This window comes from Pristis pectinata, chromosome 29 (genome assembly GCF_009764475.1).
Source record: "Pristis pectinata isolate sPriPec2 chromosome 29, sPriPec2.1.pri, whole genome shotgun sequence".
In the NCBI taxonomy this organism is placed as follows: domain Eukaryota; kingdom Metazoa; phylum Chordata; class Chondrichthyes; order Rhinopristiformes; family Pristidae; genus Pristis; species Pristis pectinata.
This window is the reverse complement of record NC_067433.1, coordinates 20,082,400-20,099,066: the sequence shown is the minus strand read 5'-3', so window position 1 is coordinate 20,099,066 and position 16,667 is coordinate 20,082,400. Positions and strand designations below refer to the sequence as shown.

Genomic DNA, 16,667 nt, shown 5'->3' with positions numbered 1-16,667 from the left:
ATTAAGGACCTTGCCCACTTCCTCTGACTCCAGGCATAAATTCCCTCCTTTGTCCTCGAGTGGACCTACCTTTTCCCCATCTTGCTTTCAATATACATCCAAAATGCCCTGGGATTCTCCTTAATCCTACTTGCCAAGGACAATTCATGACCCCTTTTAGCCTTCCTAATTCATTGTTTAAGTTGTTTCCTGTTTCCCTTACATTCCCGAAGGGCCTTGTCCAATTTCAGCTTCCTAAACCTTACATATGCTTCCTTTTCCTTTTTGACTAAGCTTAGGATATCTCTTGTCATCCAAGGTTCCTGAACCTTGCCATTCTTAACTCTCATCCTTAGAGGAACGCGATTGTCGTGAACTCTAACCAGCTGGCCTTTAAAATTTAGATTCCCACACGTCAAATGTGGATTTACTCTCAAACAGCCTCTTCCAATCTACCCAATACCATTATAATTAGCCTTCCCCTAATTTTGTACTTTCACCCAAGGACCAGTCTTATCCTTACCGTTAACTATTTTAACACTTATGGAATTATGATCACTGTTCCCAAAATGCTCCTCCACTGAAAATTCAATCACCTGGCCAAGCTCATTCCCCAGTACAAGGTCCAGTATGGCCTAATCCCTCATTTGATTATCTACACTGATTCAAGAAACCCTTCTGGATGCAAGTAATAATCTAAGCTCCTGGCAGTGAGGGACTCCCAATCAATATTGGGGAAGTTAAAAATCACCCACTACAGCAACCCTGTTATTTTTACCTTTTCACAACCGACCTGCATATCTGTTCCTCTAGATCCTGCTTGCTATTGGGAGGCCCATAGTATAACCCCATCACAGTGATTGCACCTTTCTTATCCTCAAGTTCTGCCTACATGCCTCACTGGATCAGCCCTCCAAGATGTCCTCACTAAGTACAGCTGTGACTTTCTCCCTGATCAATAACTCCTCCACCTCCTTTACATCCTTCTTTATCACTTCTGAAACATCAGTACCCTGGAACGTTGAGCTGCCGATCCAGCCCTTCCCTCAACCAAGTTTCTTAATGACTACAACAGCATGGTTTCACGTACTAATTTAGGCTCTAAACTCACCTGCCTTACCTGTTGTGCTCCTTGCATTGAAAGAAATACACCTGTTCAGAAATACATGTTTTCATTAACCCGGCCCTGCCTGTTATTGCTATTAGATTTACTTGACTAAACCTCTACCCTCTCCTCAATCACTCCACCTGCTGACCTACTGCTCTGGTTCCCACCCCACTGCCACAGTTTGAACCCTCATAAGTAATGCAAGTAACCAATGTTAGATACAAACCCTGGTCTCTCTGAAATGATTCTCAAAATTAATGTCCTCTTCAAAGTCAATTTCAAATACTTTCTTTAGTTGCTTTTTCCTGTTTTTATCAAGGATTGCCTCTCCTGATGAGAAAAAGAAAAATTATTGAAGGTGCTTAGAATCACTAACTTCCACTCTACACAGAAAAGATGATCTTCTTGCAACATTTCTGTGCCAATTACAGTTTTCCATTCCGCTTCCACTCTATGTACAGAATTGCCAGAGGTTAAATTATCCAGTGTCTTTTAAAATCATATATATATTTTTTTAAGAAATATCAATTTAAACAGCGAGGATCAGTACCCTGCTTTGAAATAGAATTACTTTCTATGACTGCTTGACCAGGGTAAATTAAACACGTGGACTCAGCAGTACTTCTGGTGCAGGACTTGCACTTGTGTGCATTTGTTGTTGTACTTACCCATGTGTCGAGCTTTGAAGTGCCAGTGATTAGGCCCTGCCCACATCCTCATTATTCTGGGACTAAAATAGGAATATTCCCCTGGCTGGTTTGAAAGTTGGACACATAGGCTGTTAAAATCCACATCTGTGAGCGGAATCACTTCTTTACTATGAAGAAAAGTTCAAGTATGTTAGTGAATAGTTTTCCAATTTAAATATATTCAGATCAACAGATCTTCAATCCCTCTTGATACCGTTCTACTCAAGGAGCCCTTAAGATGCTGATGGACCACTTCAGCAAGCTCTTTTTATTTTTACTCCAAATATCGACAACATAAATGAAACAGATTTCAACTTGTAGTTCTGGGGAACAATGATAATTTCTACAATGCATAAATGTTTCCAGAGCTGGTGAAACACTCTTACCTCCCTTGGTCATGATTCATCATTGATACTTCTTGCTGATCTTGTCCCATAAAATCTCCATCATCGTCACAAACATCCCCATCAAAATCATCCATTGGGGTGTCATGGACGTCCTGGTGATTATCTGCAAACTCTGGCTCTGCATTCACGTCAAATAAGTGATTACTTTTCTTGAATTTCTCTAATATTGAAGTAACAGCCTGGACAGCAGAAATTGGAAAACATTGCAAAATAATCAGTCACTGACAAACAAGAATATTAACAGGTAGTTTACAAACCACTCAGATGGATTGAGGCTAAAAGTGGAATACAAATTTTCTGGCTCATTAACTTTTCCAGTGGTATTTCTTTACTAATACTCATTTCTTAGTTTGCACTGAACCCTTGATTCGTCATTATTTAGATGTTTTTGTGTCTCCCATGTATATAATCCTCCTGCCATTCCCCGAATTCCTATTATAAATACTCCCATCACTGTCTGTTAAGAACCCACATTTGTCCCTGCTAGTCTCTTCCTTTTTATGTGCCTATAAAGTTCTCTCTCTGTTTTTCATGCTTCTCCATAGTTTGATTATGAGAAAATGGAATGAAAATAAACTATGGAGGAGTTTATTTCCTGATCATCTTTGCTGAATTATTCCAAATCCCCAGGCTTATTGTGTTTTTTTTTCGGGCAATTTGCCAAGTCTTTTGTTTAGTTTTAATACCATCTTTAATTTCTCTTATAATCCAAAGCTGGACCACTTTTCCTGTTATGCCTCTGTGTCTTAAAAGGAATGTTACAAATCGTATATTATGCTTTAATTGCTACACATTACCTGTCATACCCTTTAACACAGGTTCCTGATCTATCACAGCCAACCTTTCCTCTACTTAGATTAAAATTCCTGGTTTTGGGTTGAACTGCATCACATCTGAACTGAACAAAAGAGTTCAGTCCATTCACTCAACCATCATCCACGAAACAAGAAGGAATTGCTCCTGCCAGTCATCACAGGTCAGCCTTAGCACATATCCATTCTGAGAACAAGGGTAGAATATTAACTCCACAATCCATAGACAACGCTAAATATGAACTGCCTGCACGATTCATTTCTTCTGCAAAAAACATTGAAGATGATGGAATTATACATTAATGTAAATATAGATGGATGAGGAGGTTAGTGTAGGGGAAAGACACGATTACCTGATTGTGTGCTTCACTGTCCCAATTTGTGAACTGAAAATCTTCAAATGAAGGACAAATTGTCTTGTTCTCCAGAGACTGCTGAAGGACTGTCATAAAATGGAAACGGAGTTTAAATATAGGACAGTTTATGAGTAAGCACGTCAATAAAATTCAATGCATGCAATGAAAGATGCAAGGATGAGATCCACATCCAGAGTCAACAGAAAGCAGATATACTAACAAGATGATTCTACAAAAGGATACAACCAATAATTTTGGTGTTATTTAAACTTTTCAGGCAACATTTATGCAATTGGTGACTTCAACATTTTGTTTTAAATTAACTAAGATGTTTATTCTAAACCAGCTCAATGAGAGTGGCATTGAGTGATATGCACCAATTTGCAGAGAGCAAAGATGACCTGCACTCAAGTAGCTGCAACACAGAAATGGAAGTTAAGAAATATATAGTAATCCAGCATGCTCTGGACGTAGTTGGTGCTGGGCTAGCAGATTTTCCAGACTATTGGATGATATTTTAAACATCTATTAACATTTTATTAACATTCACTATTTAAAAAAATAAGTTACGCCACAACAGCTCAGTAAACCTGTAAATTTAAAGGGAATGCAGGAACCAGGGCTCCAGCAAGTGGACGGGGAGCACAGCAAATACTATTTGCTAAGCCAGATAACAACACATTGGGATTTCTGAATGGTCGGTGAGCAGATTATTGGAGTTTTATATCTACAAAAAGCAGAGAAGGTTCCCAGTTCAAATAACAAGTTCCTGCCTTATCGGCATTGATGAACAAGTACTAATATTTCCTGTCCAGGATTATTCATGGAGAGTGGACATTTTAGATGGTTGAAAGGCTACTGTCACTTGTGGAGCTAGAGCAGGAGCAAGGTAAAAGGGACACAACAAAATGCCTCACTTCTGGAAAAACTCACAGGTAAATAAATTTGTAATCACCACTGGACAGCTTAGTCACACCAGAAGTTCAGCCGCTATCTGGTTAAATAAACCAGAGGATTCCAGAGCCACCTGGCACTAATATAGCAATTAGTCATAAGCAACATTCCCACACCATACTAGAGACAGCCCCTCCCTAGGTGCTATCCATCCCAAAGGAAGCTGACAGTTAATATTGAAGAAATAATTATGGGGCCAATCAACAATTTAGCAATCATATAAACTATCCGATTCCAGCCACAGTAACACGAATTCAATCACTTGAAAACCTCAGAGCACAGACAGAGGCTGCTACATAAATAACTGGAATGCAATTACTGTCCATGTGAAAGAAAACATGCAGCAACATTCTGTGCTTTACAAGGAGAAGATAAAATAACAAATGTTAGGGATAATAGACGTGTAAAAGTATTTCTGCTAACACAAGTGCTAGCATTCAGTGATAATTTTGTTTAAACTTGCCTTGAAGGTCAGATATCTCCACATGATCGATGGGTGGCAGTTCTGGTGCAGAGACAGTTTGAATGAGTTTAGCATCTGAATCAAACACCAGCTGAGCAGAGTGTCCATACGTCTGGAGATTAACCATGAAAACCCCCACTGTGCTGCATTCATCAAACAAAGAGGCAGCTTTCTGGAACATTGGGTCAGCCTAAAAAATGCAAGGTGCCCATTAAATTTCATTTGCCATGAGTTCCGCGTTAGAAGTAAAATAGAAGTAAATTTATCTTCCATGGACTGTGATTACATAATAATTAAAAAGCATACAAAAATCTAGAAGCAGAAGAAAAGCTTCCTGATCCACAGTAGGAAATTAATGTACAAGCAAACCGGGTTTTCTGTTCCTAATTTATATATAGTCATCTCAACTGGAAGTGTGCAGCTATGGAAACTAGAACATGGTTCAGCACAACTAACTTCAGCTGAGGGTTGAAGAGCCCATCGACCCTCACTATCAAGACTTAAACAATATTCAAACTCACTCGAATCACATGTCCACATTCAACAGAGGAAAAACGAGCTCACCTCACACTTTATGTCATTCAAGCCATATGTGATGTTGCTCAAATTCTGTTCAATAGTTTTGTATGAATGCTTCTTTTTGTGTTGTTTCTGAGAGCCCTTTTCATTGTCAGCTTCATTAGATCCAGGATGTACCTCTACATGCAGACAAAGCACAGTCATACTACTTCGGGGGCCAAACAGGATTTATAAAAGGAAATAAGGCCCTTCCCAGAATCTCTAATTTGCAATATTACAAGTTTTTTTATATACAAATTAAAAGTAGGAAAAAAAAAATCCAGGTTTTCACAAATAAGACCTCTTATACTGCAATTTGCTGTACACAGGTGTTGTCACACTGCCTGCCATGGCCCACCTAACAGCAGCCATCCCAGGCAGCCAATGCACAGTGCCTCAGTTGCTTTGTTACTGTGGTAGGGCCAGGAGAGCGCCAAGGCCTCAACTGTGTTCCCGAAGCAGCAGCAGGAGGAAGTTCACATTACAGCAGCACTGTCAATAAATATTGTTATAATGAGCTAACTTTAGGCTGAATTCACTAGCACCTTCACTCCTATGATTGCATCTTGAGCTCAAAGCAGGGTACCAATGGTGCCAAAAATTGAAGAGTTAAAAACTAAATGTTCTTCTCAAAGAAGAAAGACTTAAAATTGATGTCATTTACCTGCACCTGGCTCTTCAGGATTCTTCCCTAGGCCCCCCAGGATCCTGAATACATCTGTATGAACAGCATCCACTCTCACAGCATAGATCTTAGTACTGGCATCCAATGTGCCAGCTGCCATCTGTAGTCAATTGTAAATTAAAATGTTAATAAATCAATACAATAGTTACAAGTTACAGCAGAAAACTATTAAAAATTGTTTTAAATTATCCATTTACATCAAACAATTATGCGCCAATCTGCAAATTAGAAAAATCATCGAACATAGTCCCTTTAAGATTTTGATTTGACCACAGCCAATAACGACGGAGCAGTGCTGGTTACCTTGAAGCTACATTATCAGTGGAAACTCAGAATTCAGAGAATGCTATGTTACTATAAGTTCCCATCCATCTTGAATCATAACTAAGAAACTATGGCTTTCTTGGGAAAGTCAGAATTGTGGGCTTTGGTGTGACAATCAGTTAAGACAGTCATTTAAGCTTCCTTCTCTAACAACCATTTCAGATCTGGATACTCGTGTCATGTCATATGGGAGACCTTTGCATTAATCAACCATGAAACTATATTAAATTCCAAGAATTTTTGGCAGGGCTCACCAAGATACACCAGAGTTTTGTTTCCATAAATCCATTCTGATATCTAACCCATGGCTAGTAAGTTACAATTTTCACAATCTGTGAATAAGATATGTGAGAATACTGTGCACCAATAGAGGCAGAGAAACCTGTCCTGGACTGATGATTACTAGAAATGCTTGTGCTTTTGACTGCAATACAAATCTGCATCTGTTACTCATAAGTAGACTAAATATCATTAATAGTATGGCTGGTAATAAAAGATTCTTTAGCCATGTATATTAATATTTAACATCTCTTTGGATGTTAGGAAACCACCCATCAAATGTTTTATACATGAAATATTGAAGGGAAAGTGCACTATAAATCATGATACGTGAAGCTGATGAATAAGAGATGGTCAGTGATTATTGTAAGTATCACGGTGAAGGTAATAGTTGTCACCCATTCTACTCTTCCTCATTAGGAGCTTTGTACTTTTGTCTTTCAATAATGTACTTGACTTAGATCAAGCACAAGCAATGGGAATACATCCTGCTTTTGAGCAGAGCCCCAAGTAGAGAAATCAGCAGAAGGGAAAACTTAAAATGTTATATCCAGTTGGTGGGTCAGAGATGGAGAGAGTAAGCAGCTTCAGATTCCTGGGCATTAACCTGCCCTGGGCCCTGCAATCACAAAGATAGCATGCCAGGCCTCTAGTTTCTTAGAAGCTTAGGGAGATATGGCATGTCACCAAATAATCTACAGATGCACTGTTGAAAGTATCCCGACTGGTTGCATCCACCCTCCCCACCAGTCACAGCACCTACAGGAGGCATTCTTCAAGAAGGCAGCATCTATCATCAGGAATCGCCACCATCTAGGTCATGCCCTCTTCTCACTCCTGAAGTCCCTCATCACCAAGTTCAGGAACAGCTACTTTCCTACAACGATCATGTTCTTGAACTGACTTGCACAACCCTAAACCTACCTAAGCAATGGAACACTACAGACCACCTCTTACACTACCATAAACTTGTCTTTGATTGTAGCAACACACAAAAAGCTGGAGAAACTCAGCAGGTCAGGCAGAATCTATGGAGGGAAATGGGCAGTCAATGTATCCAGTCAAGACCCTTCATCTGGACTGAAAGATAGAGGGAAAATAACCAGTCTACTTTTCAATTTCTATATTCCTGTTAGCCATCCCCCATTTCCCCATTCTCTATACCTGCCGCATGCTTTCTTCCTTTTGTAATTCCAAGACTCCTTGGAATTGTTGTTCTTATCCTTCATCTTTATGGGAAGATATTGACCCTGAACTTTCACTACTTCACTTCTGTATGGCTCCCACATGTCAAAGAGAACTAATGAGATACAACCCAAATTCTGGAGACAGAGTTAACAGACATCACATCCATTGCAGGACCACTATGAAGTTGCAATCGTCCTTTAGCAAATTCACAAGGAAGATTTTGTAAGAATCAGTTGAATAAGATCTTAAGCATTGTACACTTTTCTAACCTTGAAACTAGTAAGTTCAGACTCCTTTTCTTTGAGGAGGTCAGCCATGTAATCAATCAAGTGAAGACCAAAGGCATTCTTGGTGGTAATTTTCTACAAAAGCCACAGAATAAAATTAGATATAGTATTACTACAAATATCTTAACAACAGCCATATCAGTCACCTTTAACCAACCTGTGTACAGATCTTTTTGTATTTGTAACTTAGCTCCCACTACTGTACAGAGGAGAAAGGCACAAACGTTAAAATAACATGGAACAATTATGCAACTTGGATTATAAATGTACAGACTTAAATGAGTTACAGTAACTTTTCCAATGCAGAGAGAGAGATTAAGAGCTCTTCAGATGTGCATGAAATCTTTATATTTGAACAGACAGTTCAGTATATTGGTCATTGATTGCTTTCTGACAAATTAATTACAAATTAACTGATAACAGATCCATAATCTATCCATAGGTTATCTTGAGAAGTTTTTAGGTGAGATTGGTTAAACATTTTAATATAATTCATTCCCAAGTCCTTGAAATGATAAAACAGCAAAAGTATCCCAAATTGTAAGGAGCATATTTGCTGTAAAATTTCACAGAAAAACTTACATCAAATGCCAGTGCCTAGGCAAAATAAACTCCATACTAGATAGAGCCTGATGGGACCTAGCCATATATGTAGGGTCCATACTCCAACATACAGCATTTGGGTTGGGTTGGGTTGGGTCAGTTTGGGCTGGCACACCACCCAGATAGAGAACTGCCCAGCATTGCTACATGTGAACAGCATGCCTGAGACTACAACACCCATGGCTACGGTCAGGTCAGACCCACAAGCACTTGAGCTCAGGTCATGGCAGCTCTAGCCCCAGTTTTATACCTGAGCAGACTCTGCACCATGGTGCACCAGCATTATCAGATACACACAAAAAAGTACAAGGAAATGCAGAAGAACATCTAGAATAAGAACTACATCTAAATTTGTTTTTACTTTCACTTTCAGAAGCTAATTTGTGCTTTCTGAAATAAACAGGCTGTTACCATCATTCTTTTTAAGGTAATGACAAATAAACATTAATGGCTTTGCTAAATATTATATGCAAAGCCTTTAATCATCCAAAGGTTGACACATGTCACAGTGCAGTTATTTACCAGAACTACAGTGAAGTAATAGGCTATATTATGCACAGAAGATTATCCTTTCAAAATAATTTCACACTTGCTGGTTTACAAATATCCCATTCTTTTAAAATATGAAATATGTTGCAACTGGAAAAACAAACAAGTTCCAAAGTTAGCACAAAGATAGTCCTCTACTTACATTTTCTGAACACAGTTTGATGCAGGTAGAATAATGTTCAGATATCTGATTATTTGATAACTTAGCTTCAAAGGATTGGGGGGTCCCTCTGGAACAAGGAGTGAAAGTCAGAATGAGTTAGTTTAGTGTACAAGAGTTGCTTAGTGCTTAGCATCTAACCAAACAGAGACTTCAGACACATGAGATAATCATACTAGCATTGCCAGCCAGCAAGACACCTCAACATGTATATACAATTAGACATCACTATGAGGTACCAGGGCTCCGAGGGAAGAAAGAAAGAAACCTAGTTAGTTGGTCAAAAGCGTTAGGACATACATGGCAGGAAAAGGAGTTTTGCTCTTAACTATCCAGTGCTCCTTAGTCAAAAGAGTACTTAAATGCATATCGTGAGAAAACAAAACAAAATGAAGCAATGAGCCCTACCTTTGCATTGGGGATACCAGTGGGGTGTCTATGCCACTCAGTTGCAAGTCAGTCACCTTTGAGCGTCTCCTCTCCCTCCTTTCACGCTCGTCATCGTTTCTTGCAACATCCATTTTTACAGTGGTCTTTAAGCTTGGAATAGCCTGCCGCTTTGTAGAGGGAGAAACAAAAATGGGGCCAGCAGGGCTCATGCGGGACACTGGTGTGGAAGTATTCATTTTGGCCTGTGGAAGACAAACGCTAGATAAGAACACCAACACCTGTCACTAGAACATAAAAAAATAGCAGGAGTAGGTCACGTGGCCCCTTGCACCTACTCTGCCATTGCCGAAGATCACCGCTGATCCTTTACCTCAGTGCCACTTTCCCAGGCTAACTGAATATCCCTTGATTCTCTTATGTAAAGGTCTATCAACTTCTATCTCAAAGATAATCAGCAAGTGAGCCCCCATAACCCTCTCAGGTTAGTGAATTCTAATAACTCACTATTATCTGGGTGAAAAAACTTCTTCTCATTTCTGTCCTGAACAGCTGACCCCTTATTTTGAGACAACAATCCTTTGTTTTAGACACCCGAGCCCGCAGAAACAACTCCACACCTACCATGACAAACTCCGGAAAAATTTAGTATGTTTCCATGGAACATTTCCACCTCTCATTCCTCCAAACTCATGACAGTACAGGCCAAGACTCTGATCTCTCCTCATTAGTAAAACCTGCCTTTCCTGGAATCAGTTTGGTGAACTTTGTTGGACATCTTCCATGGCAAGTCTATCCTTCCTTAGGTAGGGAGACCAGACCTGTAAAAATATTCCAGATGCTGTCTCACCTGGACTTTATATAAACTGGTGCAAGATATCACTACTCTTGTACTCAAAGCTTGGAACAACAGCTAACCTATCACTTGCTTGCGGAATCTGCATATTAACCCTTAGCAATTTGTGTACAAGGTCACCCAGATCCCCTGAACACCTATATCCTTCAGTCATTTATAAAAAGTACGTCTTTATTTTTCATACAAATGTGGAAAACCTCACATTTTTTTCACCTGCCTGTCCATGCCCATTCACTTAGCCTGCTTAGATCCCCCAAATCCTCTCGACATCTTCCTTACGACCCACAGCATCACCTAGGTTTTTATCAGTAGCAAATCTATGTATGGTCCTGTCATCTAAAGCATTGACATAGATTGCAAATTTTAAAATGGCCCATTTATTCCTACTGTTTTCCAATCTCAACCAATGCTAGCATATTACCGCAAATACTATGCTATCTAATATTGTTTAATAATGTGACGTCTTATCAAAGGCTTTCTAAAAATCCAAATCAATAGATTCATCCTTACTAATGCTACTAACTGCAAAATCAGAACTCTCACAGATTTGTAATTTGTGAGTTTCCTTTCATAAATCCATGTTGACTTCCCAATCCTATTATTTTCCAAGTGCTCTATTACCACTTCCTTAATAATAAATTCCAGCATTTTCCCAACTACTGATATCAGCCTAAATGATCCACAGTTCCTTCGTTTCTTTCTTTCTCCTTTCTTAAAAAGTGGGGTTACATTCTCTGCCTTCTGATCTGAAGGAACTATGGAAATTTGAAAGATGATGGCCAGTGCATTAACCACCTCCATAGCCATCTCCGTCCTAAGTCCTAATATGCATCAAGAGCTACCAGAGAAAGTGGTAGGAGTGGGTACAATTACAATGTTTAAAAGACATTTGGACAGGTTCATGCATAGGAAGGGTGGAGAGGGATATGGGTCAGATGCAGGCAAATGGGACTAGCTCAGGAAGGCACCTTGGTCAGCATGGACAAGTTGGACCAAAGGGCCTGTTTCTCTGCAGTATAACTCTATCACTCTAAGTCTTGGTTTTAGTCCCATCAATTTCTCCAGTACTAATTTATTTTACTAATTTCTTTCAGCTTCTCATTTACTCAACACCTGTGGTTCCCTGTGCCTTCTTCCTTAGAGACAGACAGATTTCTCTTCTATTTCCTAATTCACCAATATAATTTCTCCTGCCTCAGTCTATCAAGGACACCACATTATCTTTGCTAATCTATTCCTTTATACAGTTTATAGAAGCTCCTACAATCTATCTTTATGTTAGAATACTCCAGTATTCTACTTTCCCTTTCCTTATCAAGCAAACTAATCATTTCTGAATTCTTAAGTTTTCTCTATCCTTTGGTAATGTTATAAGCTGATCTAATGCGATCTGGAACTTCTCTTGATAAGTGTGGCCAGACCTCTTTACTTTTTGGGCTGAAAAAAAAAACTGCAGATACTGGAAACCTAAAGTGAAAACAGAAACTTCTAGTCACTTGACTGCCAGGCAGCATCTGTGGTGAGAGAAAAGCAGACTTAACAATTTAGATCAACGACCCTTCATCTGAACAGTTCTGATGTCCTGAAATGTTAACTCTGTCATCTTTCTACACTTGCTGCGAGACCTGCTGACTATTTCCTTTGTTTTTTTTGCCTTAAAATGGATATTGTATTAATTCTTTACAACTTAGTCATTGTTTACTGTCAAATCTTTTAATGTAGTTTCCCAATCTACTATAGCCAACTCAAGTCTTATACCTTCATATTTTGCTTCATTCAGATTTAAGACCAAGGTTCCAATGTGAACTTTATCACCTTCAATCTTCATATAAAATTCTATACTATGATTGCTGTTCCCTAAAGGCTCCTTTATTACTAGATCAGCAAATAACTCTGTCATGGTATTTATTAACATAATTAGGAGCAGGAAATACCCTTCCCCTCAAACCTGCTTTGTCATTCAATGACAGCATGACTGGTATGATTATAATCTCAACATAAGTAACCTTTTTCCACCTGCTAATCAAGAATCTATCTGCATCTTCCTTAAAAATATTCAAAGGGTCCTCTTCTACCACTCTTAGAGAGACAGAGTTCCAAAGACATACAGCATGCAGAGAAAATGTTTTCACCCCATCTGTCTCAGATAGCTAACTTCATATTTTGAAACAGTGACCTTTAGTTCCAGATTATCTCACAACAGGAATTATCCTCACCACATCCTCCATACCAAGATCCTGCAGGAGCTTATGTTACAATCAAGTCCTCTTTCACTTTTTGAAGCCTAGCCTATCCAAAATTTCTTCATAAGGCAACCCCCCATTCCAGGTCTGGTAAACTATTCCCTGGGACACCTGCATCCCTCTTATCTCAGAGCCCTGTAAACTCACACCACTAAAATAATATTTTTTTTTCCCCTGCCAAAATGGTCAATTTCACATTATACTCCATGCTCCAGGTCTTTGCCTATTCCCTTGACCCATCTAGATGTGCTTGCAGCTTCCTTCTTCCCTCTTAGCTTTGTGTTATCAGCAAATTTAGCAAACATGTCTTCCCTTTATCCAAGTTATTTATATAAATGGGAAAAAGTTGAGATCTCAGCAACAATGCCACCATTCATTACATGCTGCTTATCAGAAAATGGACAAAATAGATCTAAAGTAGCCTGTTTCTGAGATTATTTGTTGAGAAACCAATCTCACACTAATACCATTCATTTTGTTTGCCCAGTCTATATATACAGTAGGTTAAAGTCCCCACAATTACTATACTACCCTTGCTAAATGCACCACTAATTTCCTGAATCAGAATCAGGTTTATTATCACTGATGTATGTAGTGAAATTTGTTGTTTTGCAGCAGCAGTACAGTGCAAGACATAACATTTACTATAATTTACAAAATTAAATAAGTAGTGCAAAAGAGGGATAACGAGGTAGAGTTCATGGTTCTAATGATACAATGCACTATACAACTACTAGAGTTTCAATTCCCATCAATTATTTTTGTCCCTTGCTTTTTCTTAGCTCCAGACAAACTGATTCCACTTCTTGATTTTCTGAACTAAGATCTTTCCTCCATTATGTCTTTATCCTATTCTCTAAAACCAGGGCTGCCCCACCACATTTTCCATTTTGCCCCTTCTTCTAAAAGTTAGGTATCCTGGAGTATTTAAATTCTCAGCCTTGGTCTCTTTGCTGCAAAAGAGTCGCAGATTCAAGGCTAGCCAATTGTAATACACATGGAAAATATATTTCCAGTTGTATTTATTTTCATATTTATTGTACTCCAATCTGCAATACCTGCTGAGTGGTCAAAATACCAAGCAGCAACAGTACACGTTCTACATTGCACAAACCCATGAGACAAATCTTCAATGTTAACCCATGATTGTTTGTCTACAGTCACCATTATGATTTTCAAAATGGCCATTCTGATCTGTCTTTCTGTTACATAACTCTAAGTACATGTGAAAGACAGCTAAACTGCCTCAGTACTGCACTAAATTTCTCTCGGGTAAGTGTCTGGTCGAGCACTTGCACCTACAATCTACTGAGGCAGGAGATGACAGTGCTATCCACTGAGACTGATATCTCTTACCAAAGTTGTAAAGTTTTACCCAAAGTTGTAAAGTGGATTGTGATCATTTCTTTAAATCCCTTTGCTCTTGAAAAATTACATTGCAAACTTTATCCTTAAAATGAACATCTCCATACGACTGGACATATGTTCAAGTACTCAAGAGTCTATTTTGGAAACAAACAGATTTAGTTTCCAATTAACCCAGAAATTAGAAGCAGGAGTGGGTCATTCAGCCCTACGAGTGTGCTCTGTCATTCAATATGTCATCAAAAAGTGAAAATCAAAACAAACTGCAGATATTGGCACAACAAACAATCTGTTGGAGGAACTCAGCAGGTCGAGCAGCATCTGTGGGGAGAAAGGAATTTTCAACGCGTCGGGTCAAAACCCTGCATCAATCCCGAGCTAATTAATGGAGAGAGAACAAGGGTAAAACAAAGTTTTTTGGCTTACAGCAGAAGTCACCAGTTGTGATACACTCAAAAATTAAAACAAGTTTTCTAAAGTTGAACCTGGCATTAAATCTGGGAGGCTGCAATGTAGCCAGAAGATGAGGTGTTGTTCCCCCTTTAGCTGTGGCCACAGACAGACAGGTTGAAGTGGGAGTGGGACGGCAACCGGAATCTCCTGCAGTCTGAACTGCTCTGGACTTTGTCGAGCATTTCACGTCAATTCATCAATATTTTCTATTATTCAGATACACTCATCAGCTGGAATGCCTACATGTATCTGAATAATAGTTCTAGAACTTCTAGAACAGTAATTGTGTTATGGGAACAGTTCTAGAACAGAAGTGTGTTACGGGAATAGAAATCCATTAATTTACCTAACTTAAAGCGATTTTATTTATTTTAGATCTTTAATTAACCTTGTATCACTGAGCTCAGGCACAAGTACACGGCAGGGCGGTGTTATTTGTAAGTGTGTGTGTATAGGGGGGGGTAAAATCACTGTGTGTGCATGTGTGTATGTGTGCGCGTGCATGAAGGAGGGGGTGAGATCACTGTGTGTGTGTGTGTGTGTGTGTGTGTAGGAGGTTCTTTGATCACTGTGTGTGTGGTGGGGGTGAGATCACCGTGTTGTGTGTGTGTAGGAGGGGGTGCGATCACTCTGTGTGTGTGTGTGTGTGTGTGTGTGTGTGTGTGTGGGGGTGTTGGGGGGTGAGATCGCTGTGTGTGTGAGAGAGTGTAGGGGGCGAGATCACTGTGTGTGTGTGTGTTAGTGAGTGTAGGAGGGGTGAGATCACTGTGTGTGTGTGTGTGTGTGTGTGTGTGTGTGTGTGTGTGTGTGGGGGGGGGGGGAGGGGAGTGAGATCACTGTGTGTGTGTGTTAGTGAGTGTAGGAGGGGGTGAGATCACTGTGTGTGTATGTGTGTGTGTTAGTGAGTGTAGGGAGGGTGAGATCACCGTGTGCGTGGGGGGGGGGGTGAGATCACTGTGTGTGTGCGCGCACGCGAAGGAGGGGGTGAGATCACTGTGTGTGTGTGTAGGAGGTTGTTTGATCACTGTGTATGTGGGGGTGAGATCACTGTGTTGTGTGTGTGTAGGTGGGGGATGAGATCACTGTGTGTGTGTGTGTGTGAGGAGGGGTGAGATCACTGTGTGTGTTGGTGTGTGTGTGTGTAGGGGGGTCAGATCACTGTGTGTGTGAGAGAGAGTGTGGGTGTGTGTGTGAAGGAGGGGGTGAAATCAGTGTGTGTAGGTGGGGATGCTATCAGTTTGTGTGTGTGTGTGTGTAGGAGGGGGTGCTATCAGTGTGTGTGTGTACGAGGGGGTGCTATCAGTGTGTGTGTGTGTGTACGAGGGGGTGCTATCAGTGTGTGTGTGTGTGTGTGTACGAGGGGGTGCTATCGGTGTGTGTGTGTAGGAGGGGGTGCTATCAGTGTGTGTGTGTGTGTGTGTGTGTGTGTGTGTAGGAGGGGGTGCTGTCAGTGTGTGTGTGTGTGTGTGTGTAGGAGGGGGTGCTATCAGTGTGTGTGTAGGAGGGGGGTGCTATCGGTGTGTGTGTGTGTGTGTAGGAGGGGGTGCTATCAGTGTGTGTGTAGGAGGGGGTGCTATCAGTGTGTGTGTGTGTAGGAGGGGGTGCTATCAGTGTGTGTGTAGGAGGGGGTGCTATCAGTGTGTGTGTAGGAGGGGGTGCTATCAGTGTGTGTGTGTGTAGGAGGGGGTGCTATCAGTGTGTGTGTGTGTGTGTGTGTGTGGGGGGGGGGGGGGGTGAGCCCGCTGCCCTGACGCGGTGCCCAGGGCTCTCCCGCCCGCCACGCCGGCCAACCGGCCGGTAACCGACCTCTCTCCGCCGGTCCGTCCCGGACCACACGAGCCCCGCACTGACCTGCGCACCGGAACACCGCTCACCCGCCGCCGCCGTCCGTCCCCCTCCCGGGCTCGGAGATCGCTGGACTTCCGGTGCCGCGGACCAACGGCCGTTAGTGAGGAAATTCAA

At 40.7% G+C, this 16,667-nt stretch overlaps 1 protein-coding gene across 1 annotated transcript in view; it reads right to left on the bottom strand.

Moving 5' to 3' along the window:
* Positions 1–16,667, bottom strand: part of ncaph (non-SMC condensin I complex, subunit H) — a 25,200-nt gene extending 8,533 nt beyond the window's left edge. The window contains exons 1-11 of the mRNA XM_052041027.1: positions 16,557–16,667; positions 9,810–10,033; positions 9,384–9,471; positions 8,072–8,164; positions 5,991–6,111; positions 5,333–5,466; positions 4,769–4,958; positions 3,349–3,437; positions 2,163–2,362; positions 1,756–1,904; positions 1,314–1,417 (exon numbers count right to left, since the gene is read on the bottom strand). Coding sequence (XP_051896987.1) covers positions 1,314–1,417; positions 1,756–1,904; positions 2,163–2,362; positions 3,349–3,437; positions 4,769–4,958; positions 5,333–5,466; positions 5,991–6,111; positions 8,072–8,164; positions 9,384–9,471; positions 9,810–10,027 — 1,386 coding nt within the window. The 5' untranslated portion in view covers positions 10,028–10,033; positions 16,557–16,667. The remainder of the gene's footprint in view (positions 1–1,313; positions 1,418–1,755; positions 1,905–2,162; positions 2,363–3,348; positions 3,438–4,768; positions 4,959–5,332; positions 5,467–5,990; positions 6,112–8,071; positions 8,165–9,383; positions 9,472–9,809; positions 10,034–16,556) is intronic.